This window comes from Gymnoscopelus braueri (genome assembly GCF_963280865.1).
Source record: "Gymnoscopelus braueri genome assembly, chromosome: 8".
NCBI classification, from domain to species: Eukaryota; Metazoa; Chordata; class Actinopteri; order Myctophiformes; family Myctophidae; genus Gymnoscopelus; species Gymnoscopelus braueri.
This window is the reverse complement of record NC_137609.1, coordinates 4,088,970-4,106,369: the sequence shown is the minus strand read 5'-3', so window position 1 is coordinate 4,106,369 and position 17,400 is coordinate 4,088,970. Positions and strand designations below refer to the sequence as shown.

The 17,400-nt window shown below is 43.1% G+C and overlaps 1 protein-coding gene across 5 annotated transcripts in view; it reads right to left on the bottom strand.

Moving 5' to 3' along the window:
* The window catches only part of amot (angiomotin), a 53,609-nt gene that overhangs the window by 10,127 nt on the left and 26,082 nt on the right, over window positions 1-17,400 (bottom strand). For 3 of the 5 annotated variants that reach the window (XM_080435818.1, XM_080435819.1, XM_080435817.1), the window contains exons 4-11: window positions 12,100-12,597; window positions 10,797-10,840; window positions 10,093-10,153; window positions 7,946-8,283; window positions 6,804-7,130; window positions 5,894-6,300; window positions 3,551-4,202; window positions 2,139-2,283 (exon numbers count right to left, since the gene is read on the bottom strand). In XM_080435818.1, coding sequence (XP_080291944.1) covers window positions 2,139-2,283; window positions 3,551-4,202; window positions 5,894-6,300; window positions 6,804-7,130; window positions 7,946-8,283; window positions 10,093-10,153; window positions 10,797-10,840; window positions 12,100-12,597 — 2,472 coding nt within the window. Of the gene's footprint in view, window positions 1-2,138; window positions 2,284-3,550; window positions 4,203-5,893; window positions 6,301-6,803; window positions 7,131-7,945; window positions 8,284-10,092; window positions 10,154-10,796; window positions 10,841-12,099; window positions 12,598-17,400 lie in introns of those variants that run through there. The other 2 variants (XM_080435821.1, XM_080435820.1) reach the window with 2 other exon arrangements.

Below are 17,400 nucleotides of genomic sequence, written 5' to 3'. Positions count from 1 at the left end.
CCATTCACACCTCTTACAAAAGCTGCAGAGTGTAAACAGTGTGAATGAACATAGGAATGACCCTGTCTGGATGCATATCAATGGTCCATTGTGTGACCTGCTAAGTACTGCATTACATTGCTGGTTCCTGGGGGGTCATTAGCTGATTTTGTTTGTAACTGCATTACATTGCTGGTTCCTGGGGGTCATTAGCTGATTTTGTTTGTAATTATATCATCAAAATCTGTTTCACCACATAAACCCTAATTTATACTAAAAAGTAGGCGATCCACAAGGTTGTTGAAAATTTGTGAAATTGTTGAATACTTTTGAACATTTTGAACATAAAGCAGTGACAGACAGACAGACAGACAGATACAGTAGATAGATTTAGATTAACAGTCTTGAATGAAGTGTTGTGAACAAACACAGCAATATGATTTGTTCAATAGTTGTAACAATTTACAAAGCACGAAACCAAAAAGTGATTTTTGTGGAGCTGACGGATACGAATCCATTCCATCTGGACCAAATCCAAGATGTTTTCCTTCTTTCTTCCTCTCTGTCTGTTTCTCTCTCCCCCTCTCTCTCTCTCTCTCTCTCTCTCTCTCTCTCTCTCTCTCTCTCTCTCTCTCTCTCTCTCTCTCTCTCTCTCTCTCTCTCTCTCTCTCTCTCTCTCTCTCTCTCTCTCTCTCTCTCTCTCTCTCTCTCTCTCTCTCTCTCTCTTCCTGTGGGAGACGGTTGCCGGGCAGAATCTCCACAACAGAAAGTAAACACATTTTTTTTTAAAGTGTTTAAAACACCAGAACCTTTGGATGAAAAACAGAGATTACACCCAAAACATTCTTCTGTGTGTGTGACATTCTTCTGTGTGTGTGTCATTCTTCTGTGTGTGTGTGTGTGTGTGTGTGTGTGTGTGTGTGTGTGTGTGTGTGTGTGTGTGTGTGTGTGTGTGTGTGTGTGTACTACTTGTATAACTATACTTGTGAGGGCCAAACTTCTCCACAACTATAGTAGAATTTGACAAATAGACATTGCAAGGACACATTTCCTGGTCCTCACAAGACAGTGGTTGTTTTATGGCAAAAACAATGATTTGGGGAGTTAAGGTCGTTTCAGACGGGGAGCGGTTCTTGAGGCGTTCTCGCTCAGATCAGCGGGGATCGTGCCGCGATCATTGTTTTGTCCTCCTGTGCGTAGAGGGGGAAAAAAAGCTGACCACTATCCAGCTCTTGCCGCCCGTAAAGCCTGTAAAGCAATTAAGTCAATTTAAGTACAAGAATTTCTAGGTATGTTTACTTTGCTGAAGTATTTCCAATTTTCAGTACTTTTACTTCTACTCCACTACATCTATAAAATGAGGCAAATATTGTACTTTTACTCCACTCCAATTATTTGAAAACTTTAGTTACTAGTTACTTTGTAGATTTTGATAATTAGTTATTACAAAACATACATTAACCACTTCAGCCTTTTATACATTTCGGCCATTTGAAAATAGCCGATCTACAAGCTCACAATGCGTAGCGATGCGACGCATTGTGAGCTTGTGGATCTGCTATTTTCAAAGGATTTTTATGCATTTTATACAATATTTTAAACATATATTTGAAAACTTGTGAAACGGGACATTCTGCACAACGAGTACTCTTCCTTTTGATAATTTAAATACATTTTGATACCATTACTTTTGTACTTTTACTCAAGTAAATTTTGAATTCCGGACTTTTACTTGTAACAGAGTATTTCTACATTGCAGTATTGATACTTTTACTTAAGTAAAAAATGTGAGTACTTTTTCCACCACTGCCCGCGGGCGTGTGCACAAACGAGCACGAGCGTGAGAATTTCACGGGACCGCGGCCCTCAACTTCTCTGCGCGTCCCAAATAATTGCCCGCCTCTCATTGAAAATTAATTACTATGGCGCGTCAATCGCTCCCCGTCTGAAACGACCTTTAGGCTTACAAGGCTGGGCTGGGTTAGAGGTCAGGGGTTAGGTCTAGGGGTCGGATAGATACGTTTTGAACCTGGAATTACATCGAACTGAAAATAGACGATCTTACAAGCTCACAACGAGTTGCAGCGCACAATCTCAGTATAGCAACACAAACGTGTTTGCGTGAGTGTGTGTGTGTGTGTTTGGTTTGTGTGTTTTACCTCGGAGGTCTCTGTTGAAGTCATGTAATCTCCTGACTTCCAGCTCCAGTTTGTTTCTCATGGTTTTCTCCAAAGCTTCTCTCTTAGTCGACGACTTGGCCAAGTTCTCATAGGCCTCCGACACCAACTGGATCTCTGTCTCCAACTGGAGGGGAGGGGAGGGGAGGGGAGGAGAGGAGAGGAGAGGAGAGGAGAGGAGAGGAGAGGAGAGGAGAGGAGAGGAGAGGAGAGGAGAGGAGAGGAGAGGAGAGGAGATCAATGTAAACATTTTTTATCAATTATTTCTTGTGCTTCACTTAACCCATTAAGACCTGAGACTGATTCTACAAATGTCTTCTAAATCCCAACAGTTTAAAAAAAGAAAACGTATGTTGCTATATATCAGTGGTTCTCAAACTTTTTCATAATAGTCAAGGACCCCCAAAATTATATGTATTTGGCCGCGGACCCCCATCTCAAAATATTTTGTTCCAGGGACCCCAATAAGCAAAGATTTGAGTAAAAAAAAATCGCTTTAAAATAATATATTATTCAAAGATTTGTACTCGTTTTCAAGATTTTTCTAAAATAGCAGATCTACAAGCTCGCCGCGCTACAAGCTTGTATATCTGCTATATCTGCGACAAAACATCAGTTCAGGAACATAAAATAAGACATATCACAGGTATTATCACATGTTTTGTGATCACTGTTTTTTTTATGTGCACAGTAGTTTTAGTGGGGCATCTACAAAGGTATCGTTTCAGGCTCAGCAGTATCGCAAGATTTGGTTGTCAGACTGGAAAAGACGGACAGTCTCGCAATACTTTGGCACGTTCATAAACGTACTTTGTGCTCTTTAGATACCTCTATAAAATTATACAGTGTACACATCGAAAAGCAACAGAGCAGAAAACAATGTGTGATATGTCCTCTCTTTGTGCTCCTCCATTCATAGAGTAGGTTAGGCGCCCGTGCACTGCACCACCCAAGCACCTCGTGCTTAAAAAAAATCCCTCTGGGACTCTTTGACAGTGTGAGCCAGTGACACACAGTGTTGTGTCCACTGCAGAGTGGGCAGCTGTCGCTGGCCGCTGGGCAGTGGAACGTTTCCACGCGCTGTGTGGAAGGTAGTGAATATTAGCTATATATATATAATCTAATATGATGATTTATGGTGGTGTTATGGGGACTTTAAACTACACAAGGTATTGTGTAGTTCATATAGAATCATATTACACCTTGTGTAGTTTATATAGAATCATATTAAACCTTGTGTAGTTTATATATAATCATATTTAATACCTTATGTAGTTTATATAGAATCATATTACACCTTGTGTAGTTTATATAGAATCATATTACACCTTGTGTAGTTTATATAGAATCATATTTAATACCTTGTGTAGTTTATATAGAATCATATTTAATACCTTGTGTAGTTTATTGACTTTCTCTCGACACGTCTCCATCTCCTGTCGGAGCATCTTGTTCTCCTCGGTCAGCATGTCGACCATCTGGTGAGCGCGGGCCATCATGGCGAACGGCTCCCCCTGCAGGTGGGGGTGGTGAGGATGCGGGAAGTGTCCCATTGGGGGCAGAGCCTGATGCTGGACGGGGGGAGGAGCTTGGAACTGTTGTTGTTGTTGTTGTTGTTGTTGTTGCTGTAGTTGTTGTTGTTGCTGTTGATGTTGCTGCAGAAACGGCTGGTGGTGTTGCTGCTGTTGCTGTTGGTGGTGATGGTGCATTCTGGGGGTGGAGCCATAGTGGTCGTGGGGGAGGAAGCCCCCGTGAGCTCCTCCCCTTTGGGGCGGAGCAGCGGGATGGAGGAGGGGCTCGTGGTGGGAGGCGCTGCGGGGAGGCGGGCCCAGCGTGTGGTAATGATGGTGAGTCTCCGCCCCTGGCGGGTGGGGGTGGTGATGGGAGGGGTAGGAGGGGTGGGAGGAGTGGGAGGCGGAGCTAAGCATGCTGCTGAGGGCGTGGCTCTGGGCGCGAGACAGAGAGCCCACCGAGGTCACCGAGGAGGAGGGGCTATGATGCAGCAAAGACCTCTGGGAAATGAGAGAGCCGCCATCTTTACTGGACCTGATAGAGAGAGACAGAGAGAGAGAGAGAGAGAGAGAGAGAGAGAGAGAGAGAGAGAGAGAGAGACCGTAAAATACAAAACTTTTTTTTCCACGTCCTATTTCTCTAAACAACATGTCTTTGTTTCCTCTCTCCTCTCCTCTCCTCCATGCATCCTCTGTGGGAGGAGGGACTCAGACGCAAGGAAAGGACGCAAGTGAGGGGAGCAAGGATTTAATTTTGAGACTTGGCACGCGGCCATATCGATGAATCAAATTCTCAGAGAACTGGACAGACAGGATATAAGTTACACCCGTCTGCCTTAGGGTATGTGTGTGTGTGTGTGTGTGTGTGTGTGTGTGTGTGTGTGTGTGTGTGTGTGTGTGTGTGTGTGTGTGTGTTAATCATGCATTAACCAGGTGTGTAATGGGGGGTGTTGTCTAGACCTGTGCTCTCCACACTCCTTGGTTACAAAGTCAATTCAGTTCACTTTCATGATATGATATTTTAACATCTATGTTGGGTTGGTTTATATTAGATACTATATTTTAACACAAGGTTTCCCAAACCTTTCAGGCCGCGACCACCCAAAATAATCATATTCGAACTGGTGACCCCCCACCCTGACAAGCACTTGGAATTGTAGGAGTTGAGGCATTACATTTAGTTTGACTCGGTTCCACCAGGGCCGGATACGGAAAAAAAATAGGCGTTTTTTGGCGTTTTTTCCGGCTGTTTGTGTAATACTGCTTCCTATTGTTTAGGAGTAGTACTGCATGTGTGTGTGTGACTGTGTGTGTGGAAAATCAGGGCAGAGGATTATTTGAATTGTGCAATGATACATGATGGAATATGATTAAGGATTATTTTGATTATGGTAAGCTCACATTTCATATCATGACATAAATGTAACTTTCACAAGCACCCCCACCCAAAAAAAAAGGGGGCAGTCAGGGCATTTGGGGGGGCATTGCCCCAGCTTGCAGATTGGCCATTTTCACAATGTTTGCCTCTTTCTTAAGTTATATTTGACAATTTGACCAAATTGGTGTTAAAAAAAGTCTTAAAAGGTCTTTAAATTGTCACTTTATAAAATGTGCAGATACCCTGTATACACTTATACTGTATGTTGGTTTGTTTACTGTTGAGTGATAAAACAATGTTGCACATTAAGCTAATCATTTGGGGACCCCTAGTTTGGGAACAACTGTTGTAACACATACATGTCGTTCTGGTTCAGCAGCCTGTGTGTAAGTTGTCTATTTAAGTCAGGGTGCAAAGTCCAAACTAAACGATACATTGAAACTAGTTAGTTTGATAGTTAAGTTGTGTGTTTGTTTGGATGCATCACAGATATAAGATCAATCTTATTTACACTGGCATAAAGTCCACACTAACTTCCTAAATATTGTCACAAAAAATTACATTTTTACTTCATATGGCCAATCAGTGAAAAGCTGTTTATAACCGTGTTGTCAAAAGACAAACAGAATGTAAACAGGAGAATATTGCTGCCTATCGTGGCTTTATATTTAAATTATAACACTTATTCATATTTCAATCAAATGATAACACTATTCATATTTCAATCAAGTGATAACACTATTCATATTTCAATCAAATGATAACGCTATTGAGGTATAGGGCTGTTTGGTTACATTTGTGGTGAGTACTCTTCATGGTTAGGGCGTGGTTATGGGTGAGGTTCTAACCTGAAGGATCCGTACTCGGGTGGAGGCTGGTATCGGACCTGTGGCAGCTCTCGGTGGCTCCCCCTTGAGGCCTCCTGGTAGAAGTCACAGTGCTGCTGCTTGGGCGGTGACCCCATGACCTTGTACGGGTAGTCGGGCGGGGGTCCGCGGTGCTGCTGCAGGGGCTGGGGTTTGTAGTAGTCCCCCGTGGGTCCCTGGGGTGGGGGGGGTCCGGGCAGCTGGGGGCTCAGGGGGGCAGAGGTGACGGGGGCGTGGGCTTTAACCCCGCTGGTGGCCAGGGACAGCTGCATGAGGCGCTCGCTCAGCGACCTGACGTGACCCTGCTTCAGGTCCTTCAAACCATCGTCCTGGTGCACCTTCCCAGCTCCGCCCACTCTCTGCACACTGGGCCGGCCCTCCGTACGCACCTGAGAATAATCACCATTATTACCATCATTGCCTCCGTACGCACCTGAGATTAATCACCATTATTACTATTATTCCCTCTGTACGCACCTGAGAATAATCACCATTATTCCCTTGTGTAAACAAATCATTGGTCAATGTTTTAAGGAAAACTGGCAGAAAAAGACTCGCTCTTTACATAAAACTTTTAAGGAAGACTCCTTAGACAGAGACTAAGAAAATAGTTTTTCTTCATAAAGTGAAAGGTGCAAAACAGTTGCAAAGTTGCCACTTTGCTCAATGTTTGTTAACAAATCATTGGTCAATGTTTGTAAAAAAAAAAAAGGTAAAAAAGGAATTGTTGGTCAATATTTGTAAACAAATCATAGGTCAGTGCACAGTACACCATAGCTCAATGTTTGTAAACAAATAATTGGTCAATGTTTGTAAACAAATCATCGGTCTATACACACCTTAGCTCAATGTTTGTAAACAAATCATTGGTCAATCATTGGTCCATACACACCTTAGCTCCGCCCGTGCCTGCTCCCGTCACCGTGGCAACGTAGAACGCTGTTCCCACATTGGAGGAGGAGGAGGGAGGGCTTTGAGGAGGAGGGGCATGCTGGGGGGTGTTCTGGTTCTGGATGGGCGGATGGGGAGGGGGGTGACCTCCTCTGAAGTACTGAGACTGGACCTTGGCCTCCTCGTATGTGGGGAGGTCCTCTGGACCGGGGCCTCCTCCTCCTCCCTGGCCTCCTTGACTCCCTCCTCGCCCCCTGGAGGAGACAGAGCAGGAAGAGCTCATCTTCTCCAAGCCTCCATCAGTCTGCAGCTCCTGGCCCTGCGGCTCCTGCAGGAGCAGAGAGAGAGAGACAGGTCTGCCACCATCAATTCATTTCGTCGACTAAAACTATGACGAACTAAACAAAAATCAATGATGGCTAAAACTAAGACTAAATATATTGTCAATTTTGTCAAAAATAGAGGGACTAAGAGAAGAGATCCAGTAGAACTAATAGACTAGTCATTTTATGTTTGGTTGCGCTCTGGTGTTACGCTCTGAAAATAGCAGATCTACACTTGTAGATCGGCTATTTTTAGCATGCAACCAAGTGTAAAATCTGCCGTTTCGACGCCATCACGGCTGGCCAAAATATTTTTTGGTCGTCAAAATCAACTGTAGATTTAGTCGACTAAAATCTTATTATATTTAGTCGACTAAAACTAGACAAAAACTTTACAGATGACTAAAATATTCAAAAGACTATGACTAAACGCAACTAAAATTTTCTGTCAAAATTAACGCCGTTTTACACACAGAGAGACAGACAGCTCTGTCACCATCAATGTTCCTTGTTCCTTGCGTGCACGCTTGAGCGGACACGCACGCACGCGTCTGGACGTTCACACTCATGTCTGAAGTATAAGGCCAGGAGGATGATTTTTTCAAAACACAGTTTTTGATATTACTCCTACAGATTGTATCCAAACATCACACAAATCGGTACACATTATCTCTATAGTCACGTGATCAAGATGTATTTTTCAGATCCCATTCCAAGTGGCTATGACTGCCTTCTAAAGTGTGCGGCCTGGCAGAGACCTGTGCTCCGAGGAGCACACTCTTCTAGTCATTATTATGTAATAACTGGGATGTTGGCGTACCTGCCGGGCGATGTGCGGGCTCATGTTGGAGTGGGCGGAGTCATCTCCGGCCCCCCCTCCTTGCTGCTGCTGCAGCAAATAGTTCCTGTTGATGCTGGAGTGGGCGGAGTCTGCATTTAAATAGTTCCTGTTCATGTTGGAGTGGGAGGAGTCTAAATAGTTCCTGTTCATTTGCTCCTGTAGGAGGCGCTGCAGCACCGTGCTGCCGCCGGCCACGGCCCCGACGCCGCCTCCTGCGCCGCTATTGGACGACTCCTCGGCCGCCCTCATCTCTGCCCCGCCCCGCTGATGACCTCTGACCTCATGGAACGACAAGCTGCGACCCCGGTCTATACTCCCTGAGAGAGACAGACAGACAGACAGACAGACAGACAGAGAGACAGACAGTGTTTAAGTTAAAAGGAGAACAAACACATTGTCATGAACCTCCACCAACTCCTCCACCACCTCCTCCACCACAATGCATGCTGGGATGTTGACAACAAACCTCGCAACCCTTCACACAGCCCAAAACACTGACCAATCACACATCAATCCAAGTGACTGACACACACACACACACACACACACACACACACACACACACACACACACACACACACACACACACACACACACACACACACACACACACACACACACACACACACACACACACACACACACACACACACGTGAATTTTCCATTAAACCGCTCAGTTCATCAAAGCTGAAACCAACCCCACAATGCACTGGGCTCAACCTCTGCGGTGTCAAACCGTTTCTCAATTATTGGACAATAACATTTTTATATTTAATTTAATGGACGTATAGAAGAGACATCTGGAACATTTAAAACGTTTATGTTAAAAGGTTAAAGTTCTAAATATCTCTTTATTGTGATAATCATTGCTATAGTGTTTGTTCAGTAACAGTGTTAAATAGCTCTATATTGTGATAGTAATCATTACTTTAGAGTGTTTGTTCAGTAACAGTGTTAAATAGCTCTATATTGTGATAGAAATCATTGCTATAGTGTTTGTTCAGTAACAGTGTTAAATATCTCTATATTGTGATAGTAATCATTACTATAGAGTGTTTGTTCAGTAACAGGGGTCTCCCTGTCTCTCCAGCTCTTTAATAAACAGAAAATAACATTTCAGGTCAGGATACCAGTTTCAGGAGAGAGAACCGAATTATACGTATCAGCTTAAATGTTATAGTGTTCCAATTCCAATTTTGTCAGCTCACTTCTTTGTTTCATCACTTCAAATTTATTTTGTTTATCCTGTATCCTGTTCCCTCTCCTGATTAGATGTATAGCCTGGTGTTTTATTTATTTGTAGTTGTACTGTGTAATTGTTAGCCATTTATATATTGGCTAACAATACCTGTATTTCTCAGGTATCAAATCCCTACCCCCTAGTGTGGAAGGCATAGCAATACATTTCCCACAATGACATTTTCCTGCACCTACAGTATGTATGTCATTTGTGCCATAAACGCAGATTTACGTATTTTTTTTCAAATAAAGAGGGCGCTCTAATGCAACTTAGGAATGATCCTAGGACGATGTAAAAAGGAATGGATGGATGTGACGTCACCCCCAAAAACGTGACGTTCGTCCGCCCCAATGATAGGATCTTGAGAAAAACACTTATAACTCCATATCTTTTTTTGGGGTGAAAACCAGCCATTTTCAATGGCCGATCGCTCTAAAATGGCAGATTGCGGTAGAAATGTTATTGTTCCAGTCGATAAACGGGTCCCTACCCCATCGCCCGGATACTTTTTTTTACATCAGGGTCCACGTTGTGGCTTCTGCAGCCGTCTAAAGATCACCAAGACACGGTAAGAACGCTGGCACTCTGAGGATGATTTGGGTGCATAGTACCTGGCACTGTTATTGAACAAACACTCTATAGCAATGAATGCCATCACAATATAGAGCTATTTAACATGTATTTGAAGCACATTAAAATGTCACCTATTACATAATGTATGTTTGTATTTCTAAGATATTTCTCCATGGGGGTGGTTTCATTTTGATGAGCTTGTAGGGTGAAAACTGTGCAATTAAAATAAAAGAATTCAAAGCATTTTAGACAGACAGACAGACAGACAGACAGACAGACAGACAGACAGACAGACAGACAGACAGACATTACATCTAGAGGTTTCTGTTATCCTTCTCATTCTCAAGGAAGACGAAGCTTTTTTCCGAAACATCTGTCAGTAAATAAAAACCATGAAATATTGTTAGGTCCACATGTTTGAAGACATGACATAAAGATACATTTATACTCCATCATACGATGACATCACAGGACGAAAACAACTGTCTTTTAGACAACGATGTCATGGTTGTCCGGAGTATAAATCAGACATTAGTAATAGATGAATGACACATTAAATCAGACATTAGTAATAGATGAATGATACATAAACATCAGAATGGAACACATGATGCTCTGCTAGCGTGCCTTGCTCATAGACACACATGTATTCATAATGTATGTTGTTTAAACCACTTTAAACTGATTTCTATTTGGAACGTAATGTTTAAACCACTTTACACTTGTAGTTCTATTCATAATTATTAATATTCCTTTAATAGTGGTTTGTAACAGACATACCGTAAATTTCGGACTATAAGCCGCGACTTTTCCCCAATTTTTCGACCCTGCGGCTTATATAATGGTGCGGCTTATCTATGGGTTTTTACAGCTAACGGCCACTAGGGGACCTCCTAAATCTATGGATTTTACACCCGCGGCTTATAGTCCAGTGCGGCTTATATATGTACAAATCATTCAATTTAGCTGCTGCGGCTTATATTCAGGTGCGGCTTATAGTGCGAAAATTACGGTACTTCTACTGTCATGGCCTGAAGTTCATCTCCCTCTGGACAGACAGCTGGCAGAGAGACAGACAGACCAGTTAGACAGACGGACAGAGAGGGAGACAGACAGACAGACAGACAGACAGACAGACAGGATGTGATAGAAGACAGGTGAACAGTGGTTGAGAAAGAAGTGAAAGTGTTGTTGTTGAGGAATTATAAAGACTTAATGAGAGGAGAAATATGTTTTTCACACTTTTAGAGCCTATCCATATGATATGTAGACATTTATTAACAATAGATTCCATACCACAGGGTGGGTGGGAGGGTTTGTTTATGTTGAAAGTCTTACTGACTTTCTGTCAAACACAAACACGCTGTGTGAATCCATCATAAAGTCCTTATGAATAATTAGGACTCACGATTCCACCCATCTGTGTGATTCGTATAGCTCATGTTCCTCCACACACACAGCTGATTGTCATTAGGGAGACACTATTGGGCTGCTACGTTCTTTATCTGCACCCTATCCTGATTTCATTTTATCATTTTATCATTGTGTTTCCTTTGCTTGCTCATTGAGGAATGATCCTAGGACCCTGTAAAATGGAATGGACGGATATGAATCCAGTCCAAAAAACGTCCCTTTTGTCCGCTCCAATGATAGGATCTTGAGAAAAAGGTCCATATCTCCATATCTTTTTACGGTAGTGAAAACAAGCCATTTCCGACGCGCTCTGCAATGGCGGATTGCGTTAGAAATATTATTGTTCCAGTCATTAGACGGGACCCTCGGCCATCGCCCAGACACCCTTTGTTTACATCCGGGTCGTCGTGGAGGCTTCTCCAGCTCTAAAAACATCGCCGTAAACGTTATGAAACGCTGGCACCGGATGTACCCAGTTTAAAAAAAAACTCTGGCACCCGATGTGTTAAACAGTACAATAGGCGATGCTGTAACATAAACGTGCCTCAGCACTGCCTCTCTCTCTCTCTCTCTGCCTTACTGCGATGTGTAGTTCTGATCATTCCCATAGCCCAAGGGGATGGGACGATCGGCTGAGACTGTGATTGGTTGAGGCACAACACGCCTCCGTTTCAGAAGAGAGCTTAGGAAAAAAAGCCATTTCATGACGTCTTTAATGGCACATCTCGTGTATTCTAATTCCCTGTAATGCATTTCTTACATTGTGGGTGATTATGGGACGTGTAGTTTTCTCTTTACACAGTGGGTGGTTATGAGACCTGTAGTTTTTTCTTTACATTGTGGGTGGTTATGGGACTTGTAGTTTTCTCTTTACATTTTTGTGCCATCCCTCCTAACCCCGCCTACCTTTATGGAGATGACCTTCGACCTCTCCACTGGACAGAGGGGTCAGTGAGAGGTCATGTCTCTGAGCATCCGCTGGTGATGTGGGTTCCTGGCAGCCAGGTGGCGATATGGGTGCTACGCTAGGCTGCTGGTGGTTGTTGCTAGGTGATGCTGGATGGAGTTCTAGGTGGTGGTTGCTAGGTGATGCTGGGTGGAGTTCTAGGTAGTGGTTGCTAGGTGATGCTGGGTGGAGTTCTATGTGGTGGTTGCTAGGTGATGCTGGGTGTAGTTCTAGGTGGTGGTTGCTAGGTGATACTGGGTGTAGTTCTAGGTGGTGGTTTCTAGGTGGTGTTGGTTGTAGTTCTGGGTGGTGGTTGCTAGATGGTGCTGGGTGCAGTTCTAGGTGGTGGATGCTAGGTGGTGTTAGCTGTATTTCTAGGTGGGGGTTGAGGTTCAGTAGATCCTCCAGACGATCCAACACGTACAGACGCTGATCCACATCAGACACTCCTAACCACTCTGAAATACACAAATAGAACACAGAGAATGTAACATTTATCTTCTATTCATCACTATTTAACATTTATCATCTATTCATCATAGGAGGGGAGCTTCCCCCCCCTTCCAAGAAATACATGAGAGATGATGTGTGGCTAAGGCTGAAAAGATCATCAGGGCATTTACCACCCCAGCCATCAGTGTTCACACCGCTGTTGCATCCACTCCAGGCAAACGGAGAACAAAACATTTTGAGATGGGGGTCCGCAGCCAAATAAATGTTTTCTAAATCCTAACAGCATGTTGCTATATCAGTGGTGCTCCAACTTTTCCATGTCAAGAAACCCCAAAATGATGTATTTGGCCGCGGACCCCTATCTTAAAATAAATGTTCCAGGGACCCCCAGAAGCAAAGATTTGAGATAAAAAATATTCGCTTTAAAAAAAAGATATTCAAAGATTTGCACACATTTGCACGATTTAAAAAAAATAGCAGATCTACAAGCTTATAGCGGGGCACTCGTGCCGTGCTATGAGCTTGTATATCTGCTATTTTTGAATAGCCAAAGTATAAAATATGGATAAAGTGGTTACAGAGATGCCTTACTGGTCTTAATGGGTTAACACAAAGGAGAGAAATGATGTGTGATAAATAACTTGACTACTGTAATTCCCTCCTTTACTGGCCTCCCAGCATGCATTGCTCACTGAAGCCCCTCCAAATGAGAAGGCGGCTTCCGTAAGAGTTCTACAAAATCTCATATATTTTGCGTGTGAAGTTTTCACTTCACTGGCTTCCAGTTGCTGCCTGAACCCAGTATGATGACCTACACCATGGGTTCTCAAAGTGGGGTCCCCAGCAAATGTTAATGTTAATATAGCGTCATAATCATTTTTTAAACCATATTTTATACTTTGGCTATTCAAAAATAGCAGATAAGCTCATAGCGCGGCACCAAGTGCTGCGCTATGAGCTTGTAGATCTGCTATTTTGGAAAAATCCTGAACATTGTGCAAAAGAAAAGCAGCCAAATACATATATAAATACAATAGTTTGAGATCCACATGACCTACAAGGCAACCAAGGCTAGTTAAGTTAAATGAATAGATAACAGTTTAAGCTTAGTTTCGACAGGGTCACAAACTCTCCGGGTATTTTCTCTCAGATTCTCATTCAGGCTTTAAAGGGATAGTTCACCCCCAAAATGACTTTTCTTCCTGTCGATTAGTCACCCCATGGAGACTTGAATTCATGGATATTTTTTAGTTTTTGTCGCATTCCTAAGCCAATAATTTGATGACCGGCAGCGGTTCCGGTACGAGACACAAAGAGTCTTCTTTGTGTCTCCAACCGGAACCGCTGGTCATCAAATAAAAAATATCCATGAATTCAAGTCTCCATGGGGTGACTAATCAATAGAGAGAAAAAAGTCATTTTGGGGGTGAACTATCCCCTTTAAGAAAGACAAAACTAATTCAAACCTTTCGTTTTTCTCCTTGAAATGTCTCTCCCCACGGATCCAAAACAATCCAAGTTCCTGTTCAGTGTGTGAATAATAGTCTGTGTGTGCTAAACTTTCCCTGAGCCAGTGTGTGTGTGTGTGTGTGTGTGTGTGTGTGTGTGTGTGTGTGTGTGTGTGTGTGTGTGTGTGTGTGTGTGTGTGTGTGTGTGTGTGTGTTTGGTTTCTCTGTACACCTGCTTGGTGCTTTGGGTGGGGCACTCCCCCCCCCCACCTCCACCCAGAGACAGGTGTAAACCCAGCCAGTGTGATTCATAGTGTGTGTGTGTGTGTGTGTGTGTGTGTGTGTGTGTGTGTGTGTGTGTGTGTGTGTGTGTGTGTGTGTGTGTGCGCGCGCGTTAGCAGGTCTCTGCTTGTCTGATTGCAACATGAACATCTGCTTCCAGCTACAGGTTGAACCCCCCCCCCCCCCCCACTGTCTGTCTCTCTGTCTGTCTCTCTCCACTGCACTCTTTTCTCTTTTCTCACAGACACGCATAGACACAGACAGACAGACATAGAAGTGAGGGATCAATGAGGGAGATAAAGAAAGACTCCTGACCAATCACCTGACTGTTAGGTTGATGACATCATCAGCATGAGACCACCCACACACCCACCCTCAGGCTACAACGGTCTTTATCTCCTTCCCCCACACACACACACACACACACACACACACACACACACACACACACACACACACACACACACACACACACACACACACACACACACACACACACACACACACACACACACACACACACACACACACACACACAGAGCTGTGGAATGCAGTCAAAGCTTGGCTGTGAACTTTTTAATTAATTATTCATCTTCATAGTCTTTATTGTTAGTTAGAACATGCCTAAAACCTAAAATGAAAATTATACTGTAATTGCTAAATAAGTGCCATAATCCGATTAATCGTTTAAATAATTATTCGATTATGGAAATAAGCAGATTTATGTGCTGTTGTATCCCACTGACTCACCTGCCAGTGAGGAGTCCCCACCGGGAGGACGTAGAGCCTTAAGCGTTAAACCTAAGTTAAGCGTTAAGCGTTAATCCTAAATTAATAATAGTGCAACTAATATTGACATGCGTTTTAATTTAATTTAATTTAAATGTTATCCCTGTAACTTTACAACACTTGCCAAAACATAGACATTGCTATCTCTCTCCGTCTCCCTCTGTCTCTCTGTGTGTCTCTCTCTCTCTCTCTACCTCTCTCTCTCTCTCTGTCTCTCTTCTATTCGTTTATTACTCTCTCTATCTTTACTGTCATCACTGTCCAAACTTTCAGTGTGTGTGTGTGTGTGTGCGCGTGTGTGTGTTGGGGGGGGGACCTACATTATCGTAGCTGTGGGGCAGAAACCTCCTTTTTTCATACATAAACTTCCTGTGACATACGAGACATACGCCATGATATGACACCACCTGTCTGTCTGAAGAACCAATCACAAATCACTTCCGTCAGACAGACAGCAGGACAGCTGAGAGAGAGACACAGTGTAGGAGAGACAGACAGTAGGACAGCTGAGAGAGAGAGACAGTGTAAGAGAGATAGGCAGTAGTACAGCTGAGAGAGAGACATTGTAGGAGAGACATGGATCAGGATTTTGGTCAATAAAAAACATCAATACGACCTACTGTCCTGTCAAATAAGGCATAAAAGCCCAAAAATAAATCTTTAAAAAAAACATAAATACATCTTTTGGGGAATTAAAAAAGCTACCTGATACGCTGGAAATAATCAACTCAAAACCAGTGTAAATTGGAATTTGACCCTAAACAGCGAATACAAAGAACGCCTGAGCCCTGTGCCTGATCCAACACTAAGGAAAGCCTTCACTATGTATTAATAATAATCTTTATTGTAGAGACTCGGTGAACACAGATTTGCGATAGAGAAAGCTATTAGGCAGACCTGGCATCCCAAGAGAAGACAGACTGTGAACCCACTGCAACAGACACATACTGACAACCTGCCCACTGTTCCAAGACATCATACATACATACTGACCATCTGCCCACTGTACCAAGACATCACAGACACATACTGATCACCTTCCCACTGTACCAAGACATCACAGACACATACTGATCACCTTCCCACTGTACCAAGACATCACAGACACATACTGATCACCTTTCCACTGTACCAAGACATCACAGACACATACTGATCACCTTCCCACTGTACTAAGACATCACAGACACATACTGATCACCTTCCCACTGTACCAAGACATCACAGACACATACTGATCACCTTTCCACTGTACCAAGACATCACAGACACATACTGATCACCTTCCCACTGTACCAAGACATCACAGACACATACTGATCACCTTCCCACTGTTCCAAGACATCATACATACATACTGACCACCTGCCCACTGCACCAAGACATCACAGACACATACTACTGACCACCTGCCCACTGCACCAAGACATCACAGACACATACAGACTGAAAAGAGCCTGAAAACATGACTAACTAGAAAAAGTGCTCCTCGGATCAGGTCAGGTAGGTTGTTGTGGGGCAGCAATATTAAAAATTTGCCAATCAGGATGGAATTGGAAAACATAGTCCCAGTCATGCCTTCGGCCTGGCGGAGACAATAACCACAACCTCTTATATCTGCTGGGTGAAGTACAACAATTTTCAAAAACTGCAGCAAGATTAGTGAGCTGTTGTGACAGGAGAAGAATGTCTAATGGAATTCAAGCACCTCATGTACTACCAATCATTAGTTCCTGTGTATTTTATTTGTTTATTATTTGTGTCTAGTACCTTTTAAAATACTGTACTTCTGTGGTTCTCAAAGTGATGTTTGGGGACCCCCAGCAGTCCTTAAGGGGGTTTCAGGGGGTCCCCAACTAAATGTGTTAATATTAGCATACTGCATACATCTACAAGCTCACAACGCACCATGGCGTTACAAGTTGTGAGCTTGTAGATCGGCTATTTCCCAAAAAACATGACAAAAATTTACAATTTGGGAATATTTATGAAACATTTTAACAACAAACATCTTGTATGGGGTGGGGTCCTCCCTGGCACAAAATATTTTCAGATGGAGGTTCTGCGGCCAAATATGCATTTTGGGGATTCATTTGAGTCCTTGACATGAGAATGTTAGAGAACCACTGAATGTACTTGACAGTGAAGTGGGAATGTTAGTGTTTCCTTATTGAAGTAGGGCTCTAAGTATAGTTTGTTTTATTTGACACTTGCTTTGGCAATGTAACGTAAGGTCACCCTGAACTGAAATGAAGTGAGACAGAAAGAAAGAGAGAGAGACAGACAGAC